The sequence below is a fragment of the Pagrus major genome, chromosome 4 (assembly GCF_040436345.1).
Source record: "Pagrus major chromosome 4, Pma_NU_1.0".
Taxonomy (NCBI): domain Eukaryota; kingdom Metazoa; phylum Chordata; class Actinopteri; order Spariformes; family Sparidae; genus Pagrus; species Pagrus major.
Window position 1 is genome coordinate 22,325,595 of NC_133218.1, and position 27,203 is coordinate 22,352,797.

General features: G+C 40.7%; 1 protein-coding gene across 1 annotated transcript in view; it reads left to right on the forward strand.

Annotated features, from left to right (window-relative positions):
• plekha7b (pleckstrin homology domain containing, family A member 7b) overlaps window positions 1-27,203 on the forward strand; it is an 81,840-nt gene that overhangs the window by 15,523 nt on the left and 39,114 nt on the right. The window contains exon 4 of the mRNA XM_073465234.1: window positions 24,350-24,433. Within this exon, the coding sequence (XP_073321335.1) occupies window positions 24,350-24,433 (84 nt within the window). The remainder of the gene's footprint in view (window positions 1-24,349; window positions 24,434-27,203) is intronic.

Sequence of the window (27,203 nt, forward strand, 5' to 3'; positions counted from 1 at the left end):
GGCTGAGTAGAGCTACATGCTGTAAGTGCTGGCAGTGTAACTGAGTGATCGAGAGTAAAGAGAGAGGGCTGAAACAGCAGTTATACTTCTATCTGACACCGCTCTTTGTGCCCTTCCAAGCACACCCACGTAGCACAGTGCACACAGTTAAAACAGGATAGCATACGTTAAGAGAACAGAGAGGGACACTCCTTATTGGTCATCTTCAGGATCAGGACAGATTTGGACGCTCAAGACTTTTGAATTGGACTTCCCGTCACTCACTGGTGAGTAACAATGTAGCAGCTTGTGTGACTGAGATCTGTAGCTATCAGAGACACACTGGGAGTATGCTGAAAAGCGTGAGAAGAGGAGGATGAATCGAATGCATTTTTCCACTGTTATCTTTAGAAAGACTTGTTTTGCAGCTGAAGGCCAGTATGTTCAATCTTTGCCTTTTCAAAACCACAACAAAGTGTATCTTAAGTGTGTAATTGTTGTATTAATTATGTGTTTATGTCCTTTTATTATATTTAAATGTACAGAAGCACGATGAAGAGCACACTTCTATTTTTCAGTCCCATTCCATTCAGAATGTGTTCATTTCAGTAGTGGTCATACAGCTTATTGAATGTCATGCTAGTGTTTTTTGGCAGTTGAGCAGGAAGTGTACGGAAAATGTCCTTAAAGTATCAAAAGTAAAAGTAACCATTTTGGAGCAGAGTGACCTCTCTCTCTTATTGTTAAAATATTATTAACGTTATTGGATTATTTCTGTATTGTTGGGTAGTTTCATCTATAGCAATGCTTTATATTTTAACTGGTCACACTTTGTATGTCAAACAACGTAGGCAACATAGCTAGTAGGCATGGGACAATATGAAATTTTCATGTTATGATTACCCTGTCCAAAATGATTGCAATTCATAATATTACCCCTATAATCATCAAAATATTCTCAAAACTCTTAAAATTGCACTAAAACATACTGAAATCACTTTAACCCTACATTTTGTTAAGAAATAAATATATTTGTTGCATAACAGATAGGACACAGCTTTTGTTTTGTGAAAAACAAAATTTTAAATAAGTAATCATGAATCATAAGGTCCTCCTGCACGAATAAAGGAAAAAATAAATGGTGGTAACCTCATCTCCCTGTCATTCTTCAGCTTGGAATCAGTAGTATTTACACACAATCAATTTAACTTATTTTTGTGGGGGATACAATGTGCATGGGCCTTCAGCCATGGTGACAGGCTGAGGCAATTCAAAATAAATCAGGAAACCAATATAGGACTGTACGTCAGGGAGCCAGACAACTTTTTCAAGTCATTCATGGAAGGATATTTGTACCCCCATGATGAAAATTCACCACGATCAACTTTTGTTGTACTTTGTACACATTTATTTCCTAATACAGAGGCAAATTGTATACCCTTAATCCTTCCCTTCCAGGGAACTAAAAATAAACATGTACAAAGTGACGAGATAACACGTGTTACAGAGTCTATTTTGAACCAGTGGATCAGAGAATAAGTTGCTATATGCATCCTTTCTTGACTGTGGACACATTACAACTGTTTTCTGACAGTTCAGTTGTTTGCTGGTGTAAGGTTCTATTGCATCTGAATGGTGTACATGTTGAGATCCATGCAGTGAAATGAATTGCTGTAGGGGAGGGCTAATGCACAATTCAAATGGTGGTGGTTACACCCTGAGATCTATCAGACATGGTATCATCTCCACAGCATTGAAGAGGTCTTTACTTGCAGTGCAAGTGCCTTCGACTCCTGGGGTATGCTAACGAGATGTGTAGGAGAGAGTAGATGGATGAGAAAGAGCAGCAGAGGATAAAACTCAAGGGAAGAGGGCAACAGCAGTTGGATGCATTACCTGCATGTTTGTGTGTGTGTGTGTGGTGAAGGTACTGTCAGCGTAATCTGTGAGTAGATTTCCGGAATCCTTACCACACACACACACACACACACACACACACACACAAAGTCTGTTTATTAGCTGATAGAAGGCATTTGTAGCATGGCGTAGTCATCAGTCTTTCCAGCTGTTCGGTCACAGCCCAGTCTTTACTTCCATTTCTCGTGTCATGAATGATGTCTCCCCAACACACTCACTCTCTCCCCTCTTCATGTGATCCGACTGCTGTCACAGCATTTCCTGTTTAAGCTGTTTACAGCAATCCTGCTTCGTAAAATTACTATATTTTTGAGTTGAGATGGTGTTGGCCACCGCTGTCCCTAGGGGTGGAACAAAATATTGATATGGCAATATATCGTATTGCTTCCTCTTACGATACGATTATCCATACACTGGCTCCAAATATCAATATTTTTTATTAAAAGATGCTGGTGCTCTAAACAGATTACTCTGACAATTTGACTTACCAGACTCACTACTTCATCACTTCTTGTGGTGTAAACTTAATTGACACAGATTTAGAAGAATATTGTGAGCCATAGTTGTGTCCTTCCTTTCTGCTTTCTGGCAGTTTGGCCTTTTGCCAGTTTGTGGTTATTTTACATTGGAATAATGACACACATGGACACGGACAAGGTGCAGACAGTGTGTCTAGACAGATATTGGGATGTACTGATTATCGCAAAATAGGTCTATCATGATACTATTGTTATCATGGGCAACATATCGTGAATTGCATTGTATTGTGAGTTACTCTGTGATTCCCACCCTAGTTGTCCCACAATGCAATGTGTAGTGGAAATGTAGGAGCTGTTGTCTCCAAGATCATCTCTGTTTAAAACAGTAACATATCCCTGGAGGTAATTTTTAGTGACAATTTATGAAGTTTTCAGATTTGAACTTAACCTTACTTCCTAACTTCAACTTTATTTGTCCCCAAAGGGCTATTGGCATGCATTGCTTGGAGATAGAAGCAATTACAAAGTGATGCTCCATAATGGCACTCATGGGTGCATATATTCAATCCCTTGCAATTGGTCCTCGTGAAAATATATTGCATACTAACTAGGGCTAATCTGCTGATTATTTTCATGATCAATCAATTAATTGTTTAATCATAATTTTCTAGATCCCAAAGTGACATCTTAAAATGGCTTAATTTGTTCAGCCGACAGTCCAAAGCCAAATGATTCTTCATTAATAACATATATGACAAGGAAGTGCAGCAAATTCTGACACTAAACAAGCTAGAACCAGTAAATATGTGACATTTTTGCTAGAAAAATTAATCGATTATCAAGATTGTAAGCAATTGTAAGCACATTTTCTTTCGTCTAACAAATTGATTGGTCAACTTATCCCAACCCAATAGCCAGAATAAGTGTTAGCCAAGTACCTTTCTGCCAAACCACAGATAAGTTAAAGCTTTACATATCTTAATGTTGCAAGTTTTCGTTTGTTTAGGTTCAGTTTTTTTGTTTCTCTCTTGTCACAATGCTGTGCTTATGCTCAAGTTAGGTTTAGGCCCACAAAACACTGACTTGGGGTTAGGAAAACAACATGGTTTTGCTGAAAATATGATGTTTTGGTCAACACAAACACAGCTGAAAATTGTCAAGCTCTCCTTCAAAATATCCAGTGGTGTATGGCTTACAAATGTTGAAATCCAGACTCGAACTGTGGTCTCTCATTTGGCAGCCATGTTGCCAGTAACTGCACCACTATCCCCTCCACCTCCTGACATGAAAATCAAGTAATAAACATGTAATGTGAAAGTGATATGACGTTATACAAAGGTACATAGCCTATGACACGTACAAACATGGAAGTATCAGTGGTTTGCAGAAACATTAACTGCCAAATAGTTGAGTGTAAAGATCAGGACATAGTATATACTCATACAGTCACTTATCATGACATAATAGGCAATGTTAAAGTTGCAACACACTTTCAGTCCCTTTCAGCCATCACTTACTCATCTTTCTCCTCTTTCCTTACTCACTACTATAAATCCTCCATCTCCCTCCTCATTCTCCCTCCTCTGGCTGGCTGTGCATGCTGTGCATTGCCTGCATGACTGCAGAGGGAATGGAGCAGAGAGGGCGTCCAGTCCAGGGAAGTGCTCTGACGGCAGAGCTCTGCTGAGGAAACGCATACATTAGAAGAGAGCAGAGGAGAGGTGAGCAGAGAAAGCGTGCCACTACAGGGAGGGAATGTGACAGAAGAGAATATGATTACATGGGTTATAGCTAATGCTTTGTACCTGTGGTTTTACTTGCTGCTCGGGGGCCTCTTACATGATGTATTGGTGAGGTTGGCTGGCTTTAAAAATAACCATCGCAAGCCTAATGCTCTCGGAGACAAGGGGACACTTCAGTGATCGCATGTAATTTTAGCTCCACCTCAGCAGCCCCGACACAGCAGAAGCGGGAAAGAGGATGTTTTGAATGAATCGACGCCTCGGTGCACAGCAGAGGACGTCAGCAGCAGCAGCACTACCAGCTGAGAGGAGTACTCACACACAGGCACCAGTGAGAGGAGCAGAGCAGAGCGCAGCAAATCACAGACCTGCAGCTAACATGTTGGGCCAACCAGGACAGTCAACCTTACACATCCCTTACAAGAGGCAGCCAGTGTATCGTGCGACTCACAGGTGTGTATCCCTGCCCCTCTTCCAGCACGTATGTGGGATTGTACGGCTACGCAGCTAATCAGGAGGTGTGTCTGCCGTAGCTCTCCACCAGCCGCAGGAGATAAAGTGCCTCTGGGTGCATGCTGTTAAGTGTTTGGACTAAGTGTATGCGCAGGCAGTAGAATTTACACACATGCTAAAACCGTTGTCTGTTTTTGTGGCAGAAAAGGCAGCCGGCCGCTTCGCCTTTACAAACCTTTGAATTGCCATTGGGGAGTGCGATTATCAATGTGTACTGATGGAGTAGTCTTTACAGGAATGAGAAGAGTGGGGGAGAGAGAGAGAGATGCTCACTGCAGTGCTTCATGATCACAGGTCACTGACTGCTGTGTTGATGTCAGCAGAACTGTGATCTCTTAGGCTGATTATGATGCTCCTCTATATACATGCTTAATGTGCTTCTATAGGTTAGGCCATAGTGGAAGTTTGATGCAGTCCCCCCCACCTCTTCTCTCAATGAGCCAGAGATACACTTCTCAAAGGAATGCACGTGTTTACATGAGTTCTCAATCCTTAACACAGCTGCTATGAGGGCCCAGCCCACAAACACACACAGATCCACAGAGATATATACAGGCTCACGCATGCAATGTCACATCTGCTGCATATTACCTGTGCACTCTTCTATGTTTTGGCGTGCTATTTAGTTAGCTTTAAGTAAGTGTCATGTAAGCATAGATGTAGACATTTCACATATTAGCCTCAAATGACCTGAGAATATATGCTGCTTTATGTTAAGAAGAAAATCCAGGGATGTCCAGAAATATGAACTTGCAACCTCCAGTTTAAAAGCTGCTCTTTTGGTTTCTTCTGTCAGTTTTAATTGGGTTGTGACATGGAAAACATGCCACAAAAAGACCCAACCATTCATAGATCTGTGCACACAAGATATCAAGCTTATTACCATTCTGTCAGGGTCTCGATGTGAGCCGCAGCGATAAGGTTACTTGGCTTATTTATCATTCCCTCATGTGCTCCCTCATTGGTCAGCCCTCTCGCTGTGCTTGAAGCCTCAGAGGCAGTGGGCTGCAAACACCAGACTGCAAAATTTCACCTACATGTACAGTATGAACAGAAGGTAAGAGAGGTTGACAGTTTTGAGGCTTTGAGTCAATATTACTTAGTTCATGTTAAACTGACATCACCTCTTGTCGGTTTGTTTAATCAGGTCTGTTTTTAATAGATTATGTAACAGTTTCAGTTCAGTCTGGCACTACTCAGGGTGTTGGATAACATCTGATTTTGTGTTCAGTTCACCAAGTCAGTTCCAGTAATGCTGAGTACAGCCCAGTCACACCCAGCCCAGCTCATAATTCCCCTTTCATTCCTCTGCCACAGGGTGAAATCTGGCCAAAAGACACAGCGCTTCATTTGCATGCTCAGCTGATAATAGAGGTCATGTCTTTGTTAAGTGTGGCTCTGAATGGCCGGACCACTTCAGTCTGAAAAATGACACACCTAAAATTGGTGCAGTGGACAGAAAAGCCATGGATAGAAGGGAGAGAGGAAGGAGGAGACCTCTCTTTAACCACAGACATTCTGCACATTTCCTGGGAGACCTAATATTTCTAAGAATAGACAGTGATGATGACTAGCAGAAGGTTGAGGTATTTAAAAGGGAGTACATTCCCTGTGTACTAAGACCGTGACCTTTTAAATTCCCCAAATTGTGATTTAGATCAGCCTCTGTGAGTCGGAGAGAAATTCAAGGGAAGGGTTCGATCCTGCTGGCCGATTTGAGCTTTAGAGCTGTGCACCAGATGTGGCCTACCTTCCTCCACTGATGTCTGACTTAATGAGCCTCCTAACTCTCTACAAGCTTGTCCCACACTCTCAGGATACGCAGATCTAAAAATAGCATCTAAATTCAGTTACCCTCTGCCAGCCAAGTGGAACCTCACCTAATTCATTTAATCCATCTTTTTAATTTCCTTGAGAAAATGGCGATGTAATAGCTAGCGTTCTTTAGCAACCGAGAGGGACAGATAAGAGTGGGCTTCAACCAATGCAGTGCAATGTGGCGGTCAGGTATTTCACGTCACTTCTGTATAAAAAAAAAAAAAGCCAGAGAATAAATAGACAATTTAGAGGGAACAGATTGTGGGAGAAACCTGCGGTGCTCTGATAGCTTTGTGCACAGCATGTTTGTACTGCATAATATAACAAGACAATGACATTGAAAACATCAGTTTGCATCCGAGTAGATGTGTGTGTTCTTGGGCCACTGGAGCATCTGTGTGTGCTGCCTGCGTGTTGTTCTTTGCCACTGATCAGCATTGCAGTCATCGGGTAGCTGTGTTGTCTTAACCCTATGTGTCACTGTAACTCCCCAGTGGGATTGTGTTCAGTCAGTGACTGCTTTCTTTTGCACTGTGGTGTGTGTCTGCTCAGATTCTGTAATGAGAACTGCAGGAGAGAGGTCCCTGCAAGGCTGAAGCTGGTCTGGACACAGTTAGCTCCCAGCAGAGAACGGATATTTTACACACACACACACACACACACACACAGCTGACTTAATCTCCATGTTCTCGAAGAGTTGATTGTGAGCTGAGGAGAGGGAATCTGCCGTATGAGAAGTCAGAAATGTCTTTGTACACTGTACACACTGATGCAAACACTGTTGTAAAGACATGCCTGCTGCAGTAAAGTGTGCTGCGCTATAAGAGCTCGGACACCCTCAGGGCCAAGATTCTCTGCAGCAAAATTTACCAGACTAATCAAATTTCTCTCATACTGTAGCATCTGTATGTTTGTCTAAATGTGATGACTTTATCATTTATAACTGTTTCAAATCAAGAGGAATAATGCCATCAAGGGTCTGAGCAATATGATAAATGTGTATCCTTATATCTTATCTACAGCTGGAAAAAGAATTATACATTCTTCCACTGTCATCTTACTGACAAAAGCTTTTAAATGTTTAAACAAACTATTGTTTTCTATGTGTATGTGTGCCTGCTTGTATGGCGGACCAGGTTTGGAGGTGGGAGGAGGGTATTTAGTGGTGGAATGACATAATAATGCCTCTGACATGATTGTGTAAGGGATTTAGACATGTTTCACAGCATGAGGGTTAGCTGAATCCGATTGTTGGAGGATCCAGTGGCTGTTTATCTGCCCCTCTGCTTTGGACAAAAGCACTGGCATGTGACATGGCTTTCATGAAATGGTATTGGAAAACCAGGGATTACCCTGGTTCAGATAATGTAATCCTTAAGGATACAACCAAAATCAACTACGTCTGTCCTGTTTTGTTTCTGTCCATTATAAAGACCCCATGCTAAAAGGGATGACAGTGTGAAAACGCTGTATCTTAGCACACTACCAGGCATTGAGATGGACGTCACCTATTTATTATCATATTAATTTATCCAGGTATAATATCATTTTTTTTTATATTTAGAGAAGCGATAGATGAGAAGAGTTGTGATTGAGCAAGTTATTGTTTAATTACTAGAAAATCCATCTTTTACAAAGGTCTTATCCAAAGAACATCTTAATGATTTGCAAAAAGTGCTAATATTGATCCACTAATAACAGGATAAGGTGCCATAATTAGATTTTACATCTCCTTGTACCATTAAACTCACAAACGTGATGTCATCAACGGTATTCAGCCAGTGACCCACCCAGTCACTGGAAGTGGAAGTCACTCAGATACAGCACTGGATTAAAAAGAGTAATTTACAACGTAATCTGATAAATTTCCTCCAGTCATTTCACTCAGTGAGTAAGTCGCATTGTGGGTAATGTAGGCTCTGGGTTTTGAAAAGCAGACCACAGGTCTAACATTACACTCCTGTAACAGTGTTGAACTCATTATGGACAGTATCAAAACAGATCAAAATCAATACATAAGAACCAGAGATATCACCTTTTTTATTCCACACATTTGTTTTCCTTTTCAAAGCCTACCGGCTACATTACCCACAATGTAGCCAGTGAGTGACATCACTGGAGGCAATTGTTTAGATTAAATGCAGCTTCCTCTGGAGCCACAAAAGGCTTCATACTACTTTTTCACATATGCAGTAGTACTCCCCAAGACCTGTAAACGCACTTTAATGTGGAAAATTGGTGGAGTTACCGTTTAATAACAGCACAAGGTAAAAAGGTGGAGTTTCTGTCTCTGACCTAGTCAGACGGTTTCTTGTTCAGACATATTTAGAGTAGCCATCTAAAAAGATTCATGGCCTATTTTTGTCATGCTGTTCCGTTATAATTTGAGGTTTTTATGTGAGGTTTGATTTATTTTTGATGTTGGGGGATTATGGGGATCAGAGATCAGAGATCAGACGGATAATCTGACCACGAACATATGCAATTTGTGTGTGTGTGTGTTTGTGTGTGTGTGTGTGTCTCTTGTGTACGTAGTATGACAGATCGCCGATATTTGGCTGAATCAGACCGAGTCATGCTGCAGATCAGGGAGCAGACAGTTCTTTTGAGCTTGACGACAAGGAAAATGCTTGGAGTTAGTCTGGTAAATGATGACTGCTGCTGCATGGGACTTGCACTGAGAACTTGCCGGTAGGCCACCTTTGTTTTAATATACGTTCTCCACGTGCCATATCTGTTAAAGATTGACAGGACTACATGTGGAAGGTGCCGGGGCTAAGGTATTGATGCTTAGTCTAGTGAACATACTAGCTTAGTATATACAGCATGTAGGCCATTCTGCTGCACAATGCTTAGAGGAGAGGGTCCTTCTTTTTGTCTGTTTTTTGTTAAATGGCCCAATGACAAGTGAATAGAAGGATTTTTTGTTTTGATCAGAAAAAACAGCTGACTGTTAGTGTCTTCACTTTTGTTTTCGCAACTCTGCATTCTCGCCTTGTTTTACTTTTTAAATGACAGCTGTGAGTGATTTATTGTTTCATCCTAAAGGTGTCATCTCCGACTGACATCTGTGCTACACGAAAAGCTGCCTCAATCAATTCTCTCAAAGTCCTTAATAGCGGCATAAGTAGGCACTTCACATGGATGTACACGCACATCTTGTAGGAAGATAGCTAAGAGGCTGTGCACTGATGGGCCATCTCAGTAAGGAATGCAGAATCAGTGTTATCACAGGGGGATGGTGTGAAAGTTCTCTTTGTGAGTGTGTCTTTGTATGAATATCAATGACAAATGCAGCTCAAGTGTGATGGAGGATTTTATCCCTGAAATCTCCTCTGTCCTCTCTTCTAATTTTGCTGTGGCACTCATCAGAGAAATGGTTGAGAAACATATTTAATCTGATAGGATGAGCTGAAAAGCCGGCTCTGTAAACGCATGTGTAAATGTTCACGTGAATGTTCAATAAACTGTCTTACTGTAAACATAGATTGTGAGTGGATGTCCCATGATTTCCCAGAGTAGATATGGACATCATGATGGTGGGGAATTGGTAGGATTGCTGTGTGACAAAACTTAATCTCACCTCATAACATCATGTAACATGTGGTGGCAAACATCAGAGCCCAACAAAATCTGACAATGTTGACTTGATCTTCTTTTTTCCAGTTAATGGGCAGTCTCAATCAGTCTTATAGTGCTCTGCTGCTCTTGAACACTGCGGTGCTGTGATATTTTGGTAAGAATCAAATGGAAATATTGGGTGTGTACAGGATGTCTCTGATCTGGGATGAATTAGATCTTTCTGTTGCTGTTTCCACTGCCTTGGCTCATAAGTTACCCAGATGGTTGAGTAGAAGGAGTGGACGGATCTCTTTATCTTGTCTGATTATGTCTTTGTTATCGTTCAGAACCTCAAGTTCTCTAATATTTTTAATTTTTATTCTGCTGACAGTGCGGTGATCATTTAGCGAGTTAAGCCTCCTACACATGGGTGGAGCTCCCTGAAGGGTTTCAAGGGTGAGTTGGTCAAATTCAAATGATTAACTACTTAAAGTCTCTTCTTCTCTTGTAATGAAACTTACACTATTTACCTTCATTTCACACTACAAGACTGGTCTTTATTGGTATGTTTTCTCCCTGTTTTTAGATATAAGTCATATTGTTGCCTGCAAAAGAGACTTTATCTGACAATATTTTAAATGCTTCCAGATTCAGTTGTGCACTGTTATTACTGTACAGTAAGGTGGTTTTGTTTTGTTTAGCTTCAGATAACAGAACTATCACACCATTCTCAGTGGTCTTTCCTACTTGGAGCTTGCAGTTCCCGAGCCCTCGGTCTATCTCCTGCCTGAGATTTTCAGCTTTAACATTCCCCCACACTTCACATCCCCTTCTGTCCTACATTGCACAGCAAAGTGATGGGTTGGACACTTAAGCAGATGCTTTAGTTCAGCAGCCACAAGCGAAAGTGTGCAGTCTCAGGTTGTTTGATTTGAAAGGGTCATTTTTTTTTTTTTAATTGTGTTTGTCTCTGTGTATAGCAGACCTCATTAGATTGGCAGATGAAGACTGCATTTCAGTCCATCTGACTGGCTGATTGAGGAAGATAACAGCATCATTTAACACATTAAATTACATTCTGGAAATCTTCTACAATGTCAGTAGGAGAAGATCTGAGTCAGCGTGGGAAAGAAAAGGAATGAAATTATTCTGGGTTGAGAGATGGAACATAATTACATGTATTTGATTACATTCATTCTAATTAGGGACCACTGCTGATCATCCAGCCCGCTGTGCCGGCTGGCAGTTGCTTTCTGTGCATCATTCTCGTCAGGTTCCCTCAGTCTGTTTATCCATTCGAGAGACAGAGTCAGACGATGTCCTTCGTCAGAACTGGCTACCTTTTACCTGACCTGAAGTAATTTGCTTGGCCCCAGACCTCAATCTGCTTCCCTGGACTGACTACTAAATCGACTTGTGGCGTTTTTACATTACATCTGCCGGCCTGGCTCTACTCGGTTTGACTCAGCACGTCGGCCCAACACGACAGGGATTTACATTGCCCTTACAACAGGTCTACCTGCTTGAAGGTATCTCTTTAACTGATGACGTGCTTGACTTGTGTAATGGTCAGAGGAGCAGCTGTAAACACTTTTCCTCTCTGCAGCACTATGAAAAAAAGGCACCAACAGAGCTCCATTGATTCGGTGAAGCATGTTTTATTCCTAAAAACAATAAAGTTCCTCCATTATTTAGCTATTTAAAAGCTTTTATTTTGAAGCAGCAAAATAAGGAAATATTGGGTTTTCACCAGCAGTGACTTAAGACAACTCCTGAAACAGCTTAAAGCGGACATGATGAAACAATAAAATACAGCAGATATCTCGCGTGAATAGGGACACTGGAGATAAACTAAAACATCTTTCTTTCAGGACATGATTTGAGACTTGCAACACAGGCTCGTTTGAGGAAGAGAAGGGGGTCATCACGGGTTGACCACAGTCCTGAGACATCACTGCTCGGAGGCGGGACGGGCGCAACTCGGCGCAGTGATGTAAATGCAAATCAACGCGGCTCGGTTTGACTCAGCGTGGCCAAAGTGCCAGTGGATAAGCCCCAAAGCTTCACATAGATGCAGCTTGCTTGCCGATGCTCATCTGCTGCAAAGGTCAGATAGCGGAGACAGGTTACAGTCTTTGGTTCAATGGTGGAATGCACACATTGTTAGGCATTACATTTCTTTGAGCAATTTGACACTCTATGTACTCCACAAGTAGGATTATCTATAATTATCTGTGGGATAGAATGATGAGCACAGGCACCCAAGTACCAGAGCATTGGTCAAATGACACTAGGGTAAATTGACTGCATTTATATAGCGAATTTTTCCACCCAGCCAAAGCGCTGCATTCACCCATTCACACACACATTCATACACTAGTGGCAAAAGGCTACCATGCAAGGATCAATAACTGTTCACACACACCGATCAACAGCCACCGGGAGCAATATTGGGTCCAGTGTCTTGCCAAAGGACATTTCGACTGCAGGGTTCAGGGATCAAACCACTGACTTCCAGATTAATGGCCGTCTGCTCTACCATCTGAGCCAAAGCCACCCCAGGGTAACAGAGGAATTCAACTTTTGGGTTCAACATGGCAAAATTATTGCAATTAATACCAACTTCACAATCCCAAAACACAGATAACTTTATAGCATTTCACCTGTACTGCCTTTTTGTCAAAACCCTCTTCATCACAAGCTAATTGCCATTGCCATCATCAACAAATGTATGCTCATCCTCTATGGGACTGCAGAATGGTTGATTTGATGCTTGTTTAGGTATCAAAAGATCTACAGTAACCACTTGGCAACAACTGACGATTAACATAATATTTTTTGCCTTAAATGCCTCATTTGGATGTGCTACTTCTCCTGGATCCCCCTCTCTACTTTTCCAGTATCATTTCCTATCTACCATTAGCAAAGTCTTTGCTGTCAAATCCAATTTGCAGCCTCATATTTTCAGTAAGTACAGCCTGTTAGGTATCACCGCTTGTGAAAGTAAATTGGTGTGATGACATTAAAACCACGATTATGCTTACATCAGCCAAGCATATTTGTTGAAAAAGTGCTACACCAGTAAGTAAGCCTTTAAACCGATGAGACACGCATGCATTGGGTCTGTTTTGTGCACAGCACAGTAACAGCGCTCATGCTTTGCTTTGTGTAAAGCAGTACTGCAGCTTAATAGATCCAGTGTGCACTGACACAGAGGACGTGCAGCTGTTTCTGTTGTCCTGCTGGGTGCTGACACGTTGTTTTCACTTTGTGGTCGTGTACACTGTGATGACCTGCCTTTACTTCATCTTTCATGGTCAAATTCCTTTCTGTCCATCGCACATTTACGTCTCCTTCTTACCTACAGTGGCTGAAAGCTATGCATTGCAGCCACAGAGAATGGATGTCAAAGGTCACCATGTTACTTTATTAACCTGTGATTTCCAGAGGAAAGTGGCTCATGTTGTTCTTAAGCTGATCTGAGATTGGCTCAGACCTTTGATGATAAAGCTTGAGTCAGTGCTGTGGAGGTGTGTCTGTAGTGTGTATATGTAGTGTGTGTGTGTGTGTGTTGTGTGTGTGTGTGTTTGTGTGTGTTTGTGTGAAACGAAGCAAAGTGCCTTTGAACCTTCACTATTGATGTGCTGATCACAGTGGGGGAAAGACTGTGACAGGAGAGAAAAGACATTGGCTATTCTCATTTCATTTGTTTCAGAGTTGGCGAGAAGAAGATTTGTTTACTGTCAGCTCATCTCTTTATCTTACTGATTAAACATTTTAAGATGGTCTGTTTATCAGAAAATGACATCAGTTACTTTGAGTTATATTACTTGAGCTCCACTAATAACATCCGTATGCAAGTAAACGATACAGTTGAGACTAACAGCTACCCTGATGCTCTTTGCAGACTATCCCTCATCTCTTTTGCACTGTTGAGGTTTGATGCTTTTGCTGATTGTGTGTTTTTTTTCTTGGTAAAAGATCATTTGCTTTGCAAAATCTTCCCTCCCGTAGCTTGAAAGTACCCCAAGAAGAGATATACCAAGTAAGATCATATGTCAGAACTCTCAAACCAGCTACTGTATGCTGCTGCTGCAATGTTTAGAATTACACAAGACAGGATTTTTATGTATAAAATACTTGTACATCATGTTTATCAAATTTATCCCAAAACTACAGATGCAGCGCTGCAGTAGAGAAGAGTATCCCGCTCCCCCTTCCTTTTCACCCCTTACACTCACTTTGTCTGGTGTGTAGATATTCACTATGGGCCACATACTCTGATTTGTATTGGGTTTTATGATTTTATTTCTCTTTGGCCTCAGAAAGTAAGTCGTTCAAAATTAAGTAATGAAACTTTAATATAGCATGCTTTGTTTTATGGTTGCGAAAAGTATCACTACTTTTTCAATACCATGTGTTTAAAAAGATATCCACCGTGTTCATTTGGTCCACATACTGGGTAGAATGATGGCACCTGGTCGGTCCACTCCTGTTTGCCAGATCTGAGCCAGTTAAGGCCACTTCTGGTTTGTTCTGTTCGCACTTTGCTGACATGGCCATGACATGGCCTGTTTCTGGCTTCCGGTTTTGTCACCACAAACACGGCTGGAAATTCTCCCCAGGTCACCTTAAAGCTGCTGTAAGCGGTTTCTGCTAACTTCCTGCCCGTTTTGCAGTTAGCAATCCCCTCCCTCCTCTCTGCGTCACCACATGAACGCACATTGGTAGTAGCCAGACATAGCAGCAAACAGAAGCTGCCCAAGATAGTTTCTTTAACTTAAATCTAATGACAGGTTATGTAAGCACATGAAAAAATAAATGTTCATTTTAGTAACACCTTGGTTGAAAACCAGTGAAGTTGTCCTTGAAAATGACCTAAAATTCAAAACAGTATCAACATGTTTTTCCTCACATTCTCCATAACACACACTCACACACTTAAGATTCAGACAGTTCTTGTTAGCAGATGAAGAGATGAAATAAAGAGGACTCCTGGTGGCTCTAGGTCATCATTATTCAGCAAGTGAGGTGCAGGATAAATCTGTGGTATTAAATATTGACTTAAAGCTGCAGGGACCCTTCATTGATTTATTCCCCAGAGCAATGCTCGCTCCAGAAAACTTCCTAACTTTTTTCTTTTGTCGCAGCACATCCCTGTCGCTACTGATCCCTGAAGATTAATGCTTTTGGAAGTCAATTTTTATTGTCGTGGTTGGAGGCATTATAAAACCACAATTTCTTTGATGAGTTGCTTCAAATCACCCTTTATAAATATTTATCAGTCAGCTTAAATTTGTGCCAATGGAGCAAAGGAAGTGCTGATGTGCTCACAGTCCTGTAGGTATCCATGTCTCGCTAAGGCCATTTTCTCTCTGCTGAAGGCAGTTACTGGAACAGTTTCAGGTCATAGCAGGCTTTAAAAAGGCCACGAATAGCAAAGCTTTTTGTGTACAGGATATGAATGTGGCTTTCTGGCTCTTTGTGAAGCCTGTGTTTGCGCACAGAAGTTAAAGGGGGATTTGGCTAGAATCTCAGTTTAAAACATTCAAAGAAATAAACGTCAGCAGAATGTGAAGAAATAACAGTGTTGACATTATTTTCAAAAACACCTATGTGCTGTGTTACTGAGATGTCTACTGAAGTTAGCATGCTAATCAGTTAGCCCTGAACGATCCTGTCATGTTATACCACTTTGTACATCAAGAGACAATAGTCTATTTAGTCTAATAAGTAAAGTTAACTAATAAGTTTTACACCTATTTTCCTTACTAAAATAAAACAAAATAACAACAACTGTCTTCATGTTCTCTTTTTCCCAACTAAGACAAGCTTATGTTACTGGGGGTGACTCCCCCCATCATCCAGGGTTGCGATGCGAGAAGATTCCTGTCAGCTAATAGGGCCACCTAACTCCAGGGCTAACAGCCAACGATATCTACAGCAAAGAGTATAGTGAGCAGCAGTATGTAGTTTTGGAGCTACCTTTACCTTCAATCCACCATTATAGTAGTCTTTTTTTTGCTCTCCCCTTAGAGTTTGAAAAATATCATTACCAGTTAAGCAGGCATGAAATGAGATGTAACTGATGTGCAACATCTATTTTTGGCAAAAGGTTTTAGTTCCCGGACGAGGATCCAGGTAATCAACATTTTTATTCAGAGCAATGGTTCTTTTTCAGATTTAGTTTCTGTGCACAGAGAGTAGTGTTTCCTTGGGTCTTAATTCTTTATTATTGGCCCAACAGAGGCCTTTCTCGCATTCACTGCAATACAATTAGCTGTTGCCTTGCTTATGCTTTGGAGCAACATGGCCTAAAGGACTATTGTGACTGCAGTGAAATGTGCTGTGTCAGACCAGAGTGTGTGTTGAATGTTAATAAGGTGATGGCTCTTTCAATTTCTGCCAAACCCTCTGTTTGACAGGGTTACAGACCCTGGCAAGTCCTTGCACCTGTTTCTGCTCTCCATTGGGCCTGTTAGAGCTTGTCTTTACTGCTCTTTGCCCAGTGCTGCTCGAGTGGTTTGCTGGATGGCTACCGGCTCCATAAAAGCAAAGCTCAGGAGGAGGAGGGTTTTTCATTGATGCTATTTTAAACTACTGTACATGCGTGTGTAGAGAGGCACAACTGCTCTCTAGTGCGGTTGTATTAAGTGTCTCATACTGTCAACTCAGCGTGGGGTTTCTGCAGTTATAAACAATGAAGATGATGATGGTGATAGTAGTCAATGAGTGCAATGACAGGGAAAGGCCAGTCAGTCAGTGTGTGCTTGGTTGGATTCCCTCATTTGTGGAATCTCCCAGTAACTCTCAGTAGAGACTGCCTGGATGATTCCTCCGCAAATGTCAGGGGAGTGAAGTTGAGCGAGGCTGCTGCTGCAGTGCTCTGCTATGAAACTGATAAAGGTCAGTCAACATGTGCAAATCCTGCTGCAGAATGCTTATCTTCCTAATGGCTCCCTGTGTCTAGATACTGCACACAAACCACTCCTATTTAAGCTTAATTAATTTTGCCTGCTAGGCGCTGGGATGCTACAGGATGTTTCTGGAGGTTCATGATATCTCTCTCCCATGATGTCACATCCTGTCTCACATCCACTCTGCCTGGGTGGGGTGTTGTACACACAGAAATGTTTTTTACAGAGTTCAGTAAAGGTTCATGGCACCTCATTTGACCTCACGTGGTTATATCTGCAGCTCCTCTTTGATTAGCTTTGTCTTATTCTTTGAAATCTGGAGACACATGTCATCTGCTCGCTAACAGTTTGCTGATATTAATGATGCATTTGTTACAGCTAATTGAATTGGTCCGAGAATGAAGTCAGCAGTCCAGCTCGAAACAAATGATTCCCGTTGTGTGTTCTCTGGTGATTAGCTGCACAACATTGATTTTGCGTTTCACTTCACTCAGAGATACAATGTAAGGCGACTACAGTATATGACATTCATTACACTACGCTGGTTTAAGAGATGAGTTTGTGTTCAGCTGCACACTAAAACAGTCAGTGGATGCCTTATCATCAACTCAGCATGGACCTTCATGTTTCTTTTAAATAGGGTTGTGCAGGATAGAAAAGTTGTCTTCGTGTCACATTAATGTCACAGAAATCTGACATATGAAATGTTCTTTATGTGGAAAATAAGATATTATTGCCTTTTCTAATATCAATTTTTTAAAACAAAGTTTATTGCATAATATATAGCTTATTCTATATTGTACAGCTTTGAGTGTGACTATCGAACAATTACCTCCACCGAGAATGTGATGTTTTTGCCCCTGTCTGTTGGTTGGTTGGTTGTTTGGATTGTCAAGAGAATAACACAAAAACTACTGAACAGATTTTCACAAACTTAGACAGGATGGATCTGGATAAAGGGACGGTTCCAGGAGTTTTCTCATTTTTGTAACGTTGCAGACAATTTTTTTGTTGTTGTTATTTCTCAGGGATTAATTCATGGGTCTTGAGATAATATCAGGCATATTCAGGTGGCTGGTATCTAAGAGTGAGTACAATTTGATGTATATCCAACTAAAAATGCAGATCTGGTTGATTTAAATTGGCTTTGTTTGATATTGCATTAGGCTTCATTGAATTTAAGGGGGCTGGTGTGTCTTGGCAGAGGTATGTGCTCTACTGAGTGCCATTGTAGTTTTAAGCAGTCAAATAAAATCAAATAAAATAAGTAGTCAAATAAAATCAGTTGTTACATTTCAACATTCCCACATTATTTATCATAATATATCATTAAATGTGCCAATCGATATTTTTTGTATATTTTTTTGTTAAATGTTGAATAAAAATATGATCTGTCATTGAAAATATTTTTTTAAAAGGCTAATAAATGATTTTTATTGAATTCACATTGTAGACTAAAATATTAATACATGTTACATCTAATTCTATTACATCAGTTCAATGTGAAATCGCAATGTGTATAATTTGCAATTTGACAATTTCTACAGTGAAACATTGTGATGGACAATGACATCGTTTACGAATTTGAGGCAGCATGTCCCCTCAGTGTTGTCGTAAGGCAGCAGTTGCGTATTAGCTCACCACTGTAGCCGCCACTGTGTCCCACCATTGCTCTGACATGAATCTTCAACTTGTCTCTGCACCACATGTCCATAACTTAGCTTTGTTCAGCCTCATATGCATAAAACAACATTGACCGACTAGCCAAGGAAGCTAAGCTAAGAAAACTGTGTATAAAAATGGCATGACTGAGAGAAACAGCGGCCCGCGGGAAAAGAAACACTGCTGCCGCAATGTAGATAGAATCTTAATCTCATGTTCAGTTGCAGAGGAGTAACAGGTGCTCTCACTGGCCGACTCTCAGACCCTCATGATTCATCCTCCTCCTTGAGTTTTCAGACACCACATTGTCGCTGCGATGCTTATTACTAAGGTTACATGGAGGAAAACAAGAGGCTCTTCTTTCTCATGTTCACAGCAGCGAAGATTATCGCTTGCCATGAGAGCTCTTGTTTCTGTACGTCTCTGTGGGTTGGAACTTAATTCAATCACATCGTCTGAATGTATTTAAATTAAAGAGAGGTGTCATGGAATTAAAATGCCTCTAAATAAAAAGTGTGTGGATAAAACAGCAAACTCAACCCTCTACAGTAGATGCTCTTCAGCTTCCTAATCCTTGCTGTCTATCTGATACAATATTTACCGCAGGCCTAACAGTAAGTTGGTACCACCTGCTCCTCTAGGCTGCATTCCTCAGGATTAGTTTCAATTCCCTCTTAGCGAAGGTTGGAGGTCAATGTTACTGTTAAACCAGTGCTTAAAAAAGTAGACACCGATGAACCTGAGGTGACCTTGAAGGGGCCCGAGAAGGTCGAGAAGTTATCTGTTTTACATGTTTCAATATATTTCTGGATTCTGGTTTAAATACTCAACACGCTGTTTGTCTTGTGTTTATCATCAATGTTGTGTGGCGTTTGTATAGTAAGAAGGCACAGCAGAAAGCTGATGTGAATGATTGGCTTTATTACTTTAGCTGCAATGCTGCCACTCAGAGGGTAGCAGTGGTAAACCTGTGTGACACAAATAATTGATAATTGAACTGAGTAAAAAAGACCTTTCTGATTGAACAGTAGCTACACAACTTAGTATTTCCTTGAAAGGAAAAAAAAGCCAATTCCATTCTGGGAAGGAGGGAGCGAGAGGTGGATAGAGTGATGTAGAAAATGGAAAAGGGAGGAGGATCTGATAAGGGACTGAGGTATTCCCCTGATGGGAGGGAGTTACATCTCTACCATCCATTCAGCAAGTGTGGGGTGAAACTCTCAGACAGCACGCTCGAGCGGGAGAAAGCGGAGATAGAGAGCTCCCCCTCCTGCTCTCATCCTGATTTCTCCACTTTACTCTGCTCTGTGCGGACGCCAGACACCCTCTCCGCATCTTCCCACCTGCCCTGACTATTCTGAGAGGATTTCCATGACCTGCAGCACCACAGCGAGTCTAGCAGCTGATTCACGATGATTCTCACAGCAGGTGAGACTGTTTCCACTGTGTGCATGATACAGCAGAGCAGAGTGAGCAGGAAACAGAAGCAGAGAGATCTGGGCTGGTAGAGTTTGGAGAGTTTTCTTTTGGATGGTGTGATCCCTGTCTTTGATGTGTGTTATGGAGCAGATTGGAGCCTTTGTGTGTTTCTATTGGTGTGAGAAAGAGAGGGAGAGGTGTTCAAACCACAGAGCCGTGCCCCTGCTGCCCCTGCTGCCAAGACTGAGCCCTTGTGTTGGACAGGGATTACTCTGAGCCTCTTGTTTTTTGCTGAAAAAACCTGGTATGGCATGCCAGGGCTCCAGTTGTTGCAGCATTGAGAGACCTGATTTGAGCTGCAGTGCTGCTGTTTCTAGAAGAAGCTTTGGCTGAAATCAAAACCAGGTTGCTGTTCTATTCTTAGGTCACTCACCATTCACTATTATGTTTGCCTACTTTACATCAACAAGAAAAACTGGTATTTTCAAGCCATAACAGCCACCTCTTTTCTCAGCTAGGATCGGTCTTGTTGGCATTGTGATATTACTTCTGCCTCTACGTAATCACTGTACATTGAGATGCCAGTCATTCTTTCTTGTCTTTATCTGGCCTAATGGAAGCTGGAACTCTATATGACCTGATGGTTAGTGTTATGGGGCCCTGTAACATGCTGATGGTGTGAGGCAGTGTCAGTCTTTGCTCCCAATGAACAAATATTTACAAAAAAAGACTTGTGCCTCACTGTTTTTTGTTTTCTTTTGCTGTATGAGGCTACTTAGTCTCCAGTGGTTGCTGTTTTATAAGAAATTGGAGTAAAATAAGTATATATATTATAATTTCATATATTATTTATTTTCATTTTGGTACCTTTATTTTAACAGGAATATTCGCATTGGGATTCAGAATCTCTTTTACAAGAGAGTCCTGGCTAAGACAGCAGCATAAAAAGTCCCACATAAAGAAACAAATAACGAACACAACAAATAACATAAAATGTGCACATAAAAGAAACAAGCAACTGCTTTAAAACAATCAGCAGTAATAAACTAGGGTGAAACCTAAGTAGCTTTTTGTATGGTATAAATGAATAGCTTTATAATGATCACACTTGATCATGATAAAGTCAGTTACTTAATGAATTTGAAGCTAAATGACCTTAATAACTTCAAAATCTGCTATTGGTTTCCTTTCAATGTATTTTTATCATTAACAAATAAGCATCCTATTAGATTGAGGTTGAGATAAGTAATAACTTGGTATTACTGTGCCTACTGTACCCTTAAAATGTTTTTGACTAGTTATTGATTAGAACTGCTGTGATTGTAAATTATTCAGTCAAAGATTTACTGCACTCAAATCAATGTCATCTTTTCAAAAAGAAGCAGAGAGCACATCGAGGTGGTTTTGTTTTTATCTTGAATGATTTATTACAATCTATGATTTATGTCGAGTCACTACACAGAATCATATTTGTGACACTAAATTCAAGTAACTACATCTCACTGGCTCTGACAGCAAAGCTGTTTCCCCAGCGCACAATCTACTGTAGACGGCAGTGTGCTACAGCTCTTCTGCAGCAGGAGTTCATTTTCCCCTCTGGGACAATATTGTCACAAACGTTGATGGAAGCTAGTTTTCTACAAACAAATAGCCCTACTGTGCTGCAGTGTACACTTACCGGGGATGCTGCAAATTCCGTGACAAATAGTTCAGAAGTAATGCGGCTAAAACAAAAGCCTCAAAGAATGCAGGTTCCTAATTAACAGGGGATGCTGGTGCAGTGCTGTATGTGGCCCAGTGCAGCTCAGCAAACTCTGAGGTTTTATCAGGAACAAGCCTGCATGTGTGTGTGTGTGTGTGCTCGTGCATACGTGATCACGAGCTGTTTTCACACTAGTACATGATGGTTTTATGTATTGTTTATACTTGATGTCATGCTGTTCGTGTGTGCAGAATCGCTCAGTGTTATTCCTGTTCAATACACCCTCTGAACTTTTTGCAAATGTCAACTCATAAATCTTTCCACCCTGCTCAGTTTGGCTCCCCCTCCCTTTGCTGCATGATGATGCAGTGAGGCTCCACTTTCTGTTTGTTTCGTTCTGTACCTGTATAGTACTGAACTTTTGCTGCTGTCCTTCAGGGGATTCACCCTCACTGTTGAATATATAGTCATTTATTTACCCTCGGTACACTTTCATTTGGGATGTAAACATGTTTATGTTAGCTATCTGTTTATCTGAACCAGTGTGTGTGTTTATGAAAAAAGCAGCATATGGATTTAGCATCTGCACAGCAGTGTTTACTCTACGGTTTTACTGCACAGTATTTCACAACTGCTGTCGAAGAGTGTTATGTGTTTTCTACTGTAATAGACTGTGTATGATGGTGATGGGAGAAGATAAGACAGGGCTGGGGGGAATAAAATACACTACTAACAAAAGCCAGATATGAAAGCATAATATTGCAGTACAGTACACAGACTCAAGTCAAGATACTGCAGTCTCACCTGCAGTTTTAGATCTTTATAAAGAGAAAAGACAAGGTATTAATACCTGTCGAGTAATAATTTAATGACAATTAATTTAATTTGTATTAGAATTGATATTCAGTGAAATAAGTGTAATCGAACAAAAAACAAGTAACTTTCTAAAAGCTTATTTGTTTCTACTTTGTTTCTTATTTCTTCTTCAATAAGAAAAACATTTCCTCCCCGTCACTTTCAAACAGTGAAATACTAGCTAGACTAAGAAAAAAAATTAAAACTAAACTTAAAACATAAAATGAAAACACACAAGTCATTCAAGTCATCATGTCTCAAGTCAAGTGAAGTCCTGAGTCTTTAACTTCCAAGTCAAGTCAAATTATGTCAATTTCATTTATATAGCCCAAAATCACAATCACATTGCCTCAGTGAGCTTTACAATCTCTACAGTGAATGACCCTTGATTCAAGTAAGGAAAAACTCCCCAGAAAAAGAAACCTCAAGAGCCACAGAGGAGGCATCCCTTTCCTAGGACAGGCATGCAGTAGATGTCGTGTGTTCAGAACAGACCAGTAAACAGGTTACAATGACAAAATATCTGATACAAGTAGATTATATGAAATATATGTGAAAGAAGACGACTGAGCCACACGGCCTCCCATCAGAGTCGAGTCTCAAGTCATTTATTTACCGTCAAGTCAAGTTTCAAGTTATCAAAACAGTGACTTGAGTCGACTTAAGTCAGAGTCCACATCTCTGTCAGTACACAAGATTACAGAACTTTATATTCATAAGAAGAAGACATATCTCCTCACTATAGCTAGAGAAAACACACAGGCTGTTGGATATTATAATATATTATATTTATAATTAGAGAGGAGTTGCTTTATATTCCTCCATAACATTATACTGTATAATGTCTCTACAGAACTCAAGTTAGCGTTTATATGTGATTACAAAATAATATTGAAATTTGCACTGTGGATGAGAAAGGCGGCAGCATCTCAGGGGATGTGTCACAGTTTGAGGGGATAATGGATTGCAGCGTACCAGAGGAAACAAAGTAATCGTTGATAGCTGTACACCTTTGTTTCAGTCATGGAGTTTTCAGTGACTAGTGAGAGAAACTAAATTAAATGGAACGCTAAACACAATTAATGATAGGAGCTTAATCTGCCTTGAAGGTTGATGATAAGGTTGGGCATGGTAATAAATACATCAGTTCTTAAAAATGGATTAAATCTCTTTTTTTAGACCATAAGAAACTTCAGAAGAAGTTAATCAATATGATGATGCTTCAGTGAGTCAAACCAGGGTTGTTGATCTTCCCTTCAATGCTGCAAAACAGTGTGTGTTTACTAGATATTTTCTCTGATTTTTGTTTATTTTGTTGTGAAATTGTAAATAAAATATCTCAAATCCTGCCTTTGCCTCGTTACATATACATTTTCAAAAGATGACAATATATAGAAACAGAGTCATGGCTCAATATTTTAATCCTGTCAACACCGGCACCAGCAGCCACTTATCTGTTTCTTATTCTATCCTTTGACAATAACATGCATTCATGCTCTAGTTAAAGCAATGAATGGCCCCATCTAACTGAAATCAATAAAGCCCGGCGAGCTGGCTAAAGGAGAGTGCTGAGCCCTACGCTTTTTTTTAAAAGAATCTGAGCTGTGGTTCCCCACCTGGCTGCAGTGCTACCATAGATTCTTTTACAGTCGACTAAGGCGTTCATTGTGAGCTAAACATTTTGTAGCATACATAGCGTCTAGAAAGACATGATCAGGAAGGAATGTGATTAAAGACTTGACACTAATTTTGATTTCCCTCCATCCTCCCTCTTCTGTTCTGCAGCCACAACCTTAGGGCAACATCCTTTCGGCACCCTGTGACTGGACAGATTTCACCTGAAAACACAGAATACACACTACAAGACAGGTGAGTAAGTCTTCTTTTTTTTTCTCCCTGAGAATGATGCATACACTGCATGCTTAAATGTTCGGATGGTTTAGTTCAAGGTCATGCAGTGGGAGTCCAGAAATAGACTGGGAAATAGCCTGTCACTGTCCCTGATAAAGCATATCACGACGAGGGGGGAGATGTCTGTTCTGCAGTAACAAGCAGAGCAAGAGCAGTTTATCAGGAAAATGAGCTGCAGTCACAGTCAAAACACTAAAAAATCAAATTAGATGTTATTAAATGCATTTCCATCACATCATTCATAAATGACTGCATTGACTTCTCAGTGGCTTTGGATCCCAGAGACTCTTAAGTATTATTCCTCAAAGTACTGCCATAATAGGATTTATGGTAATGGAAAAGCTGACGCTCACATATGCTTTTGACTGTGTTCATATCACATCTGGAGTCATGAATCCATCTCATCAATCAGCCAAGTCATGCTTATGCTGGCTGTACTTTTTCTGGTGCATCATATCATTTCTCATAGTAGTTGAAGTCATAAAAATGGAAACCTGACTCTGTGACTGACACACTAATAGGAAGTTGTCTTTTTTAAGAGAGAAACCTTTTTGACATAAATATTCTACCAACACAGAAATGTTGAGAATTGGATTCATTCTAGATGTTGTTTTTAGGACACTACAGTCTATGTCACCGTGGCGTGGCATTTGGATTTATCGTTGTTTTATGTCATTGTGTGAATCTCATCCTGCAAAGCCATCAATGCTGTACGGCAGGTTTAGAGTGCAATATAAGGCAGCAGGTGTCTGATCGTATTTAAGCTGGCTGCTGTAAGATGATCATGCATAGCACCGATTCCACAGAGACAAGAATGTGACCTCCACATTCTCACTAATTAAAACACAGCCTCTTAAAGCAACGCAAAACTGATTGTGATTCATCTGCATCCTCCGCTGTCAGTCATTTGCTAAAACTCTTCATTATCCTCAGTTCAGTTCCGTTGAGCCATGGATTTGTATACCAGCATATTTTCAACAGTCGCAGAAGGAGGCTTTTACTTTGAAATGTGACTCATAATCTCTTTGAGCTATGGTAAGAATAGCATCAGTTATCAAGGACAAGGATGTCATGAAACAAGCAGCACAAGGTTAAGAAAAGTAGTCTCAGCATGCAGCAAGCATAATAAAATTTTGCATACATAAAAGCAAACGCAGATACGTGCTTATAGACAGACTCTGGCTTCAGCTCTGCTCCATGTCTTTGACATAGATAACCACAGCTGGCCAGCAGACACCAGGATATAGCTACATGTGAGCCATCTGTAAATGTAACCTTTGATTTACAATGTCCTGTGCATTGATCTGTTGATCAACAGCTTATTCTGCCTCACACTCTCTCCTAAAAAAAACATTTATTTGGCAATATTGATGCGGTGGACAACACATAACACAATTTTGGGCTGTGCTTATATCCACCTTAACGGCTTCCTCTGACTTCCAATATTTGTGCTAAGCAAGGCCACAGTAAACACATCCTATAAATGTAAAATAAGTTGTGTGACTTGACCCCTTTGATCGGTTTAAGAATTTAGTTACAGACGCTACAGTATTTCACAACGACGTGTTCTGTTTTACCACAAATCTTCACGTAGGGCTGTGCGATTTTGACCAAAATCTCATATCCCGATATAGGTTTTCATATCCAGATTGTCACGCTGATCAAAGATGGACCCAAATGCAGGAGATGGCAGGCAGGAATATCAATGGATGAAGTTTTATTCTGGATCAACAGCAGGAATGGGGAAACACAACAGATGACTCGACAAAGACTGAACACAAATACTGGACTTAAATACAAACTAAACTAGGGGTGAGGGGGTGAGGTGCACGTGGAGTGAGGCGGTGAAACACAGGTGAGGGGGAATGAGTGAAGGAACCAAGAGAGCAGGGAGGGAGCTGCTAGGCTAGAAACAACAATGGGAACAGGGCTGGGCTAACGAAGGAGATGCAGTGTAGGTGTGGAGGGAAAGCGGACTGGGGAGGAGCACAGGAACACAGGAGGGAAACAGGAGACTGGAAACAGGGTAAAATACACCAGAAAACCCCCAAATAATTACATAATAATTAATGTACTCCCCTCTTTTAGGTACAAGCTCCTTGTTTTGCCTTGGCTGGTCAGAGTCCTTCTCCTGTTTGTTCTGTGTCATGTTCGCTCTTCTCCATGTTTGTTTGTGTTGCCCTGATGCAAATGTCCTGCCTGCGTCCATGCCGTGCTGAAGAATGCAAAGAATTGTCCATTATAAAAGATAATAAAAAATATTGTCATAAAGAGTGTGATTTGGACAACAAAATAATAAATAATAACAACATACTATGTAATGATAGTTGTATTTCTGTTGTTATACAATATATATCGTCAATTCGTACGGTCCTGTCTTGAAGCAGCTACATAATAGAATTATGTGTGTCTTGTGTAAAGTTATCCAGAAGAGGAGAGATATTAAAAAGGCAGCTTTAGCACAGATGTAGGTCACTTCAGTAACAATGTAGACAATACAAAGTGAGTAAATTTGAATTTTAACTAGAGCACTGTCTGCTCCAAACCACTCTGTGTTGCAGTACACACACTGCTAACTGCTGCTTAAGGTTACTTTTTTTTCTAAACCAAGTCTATTTACTTTATTGCCATACTTTTGAGCATCTCTCACCCTTCTTTTCATAATGCTGTTTAGTTTAGAGCGTGACAGCTGGGTTGCGGTCTCAGTCTTGAATGTGTGCGACACAAG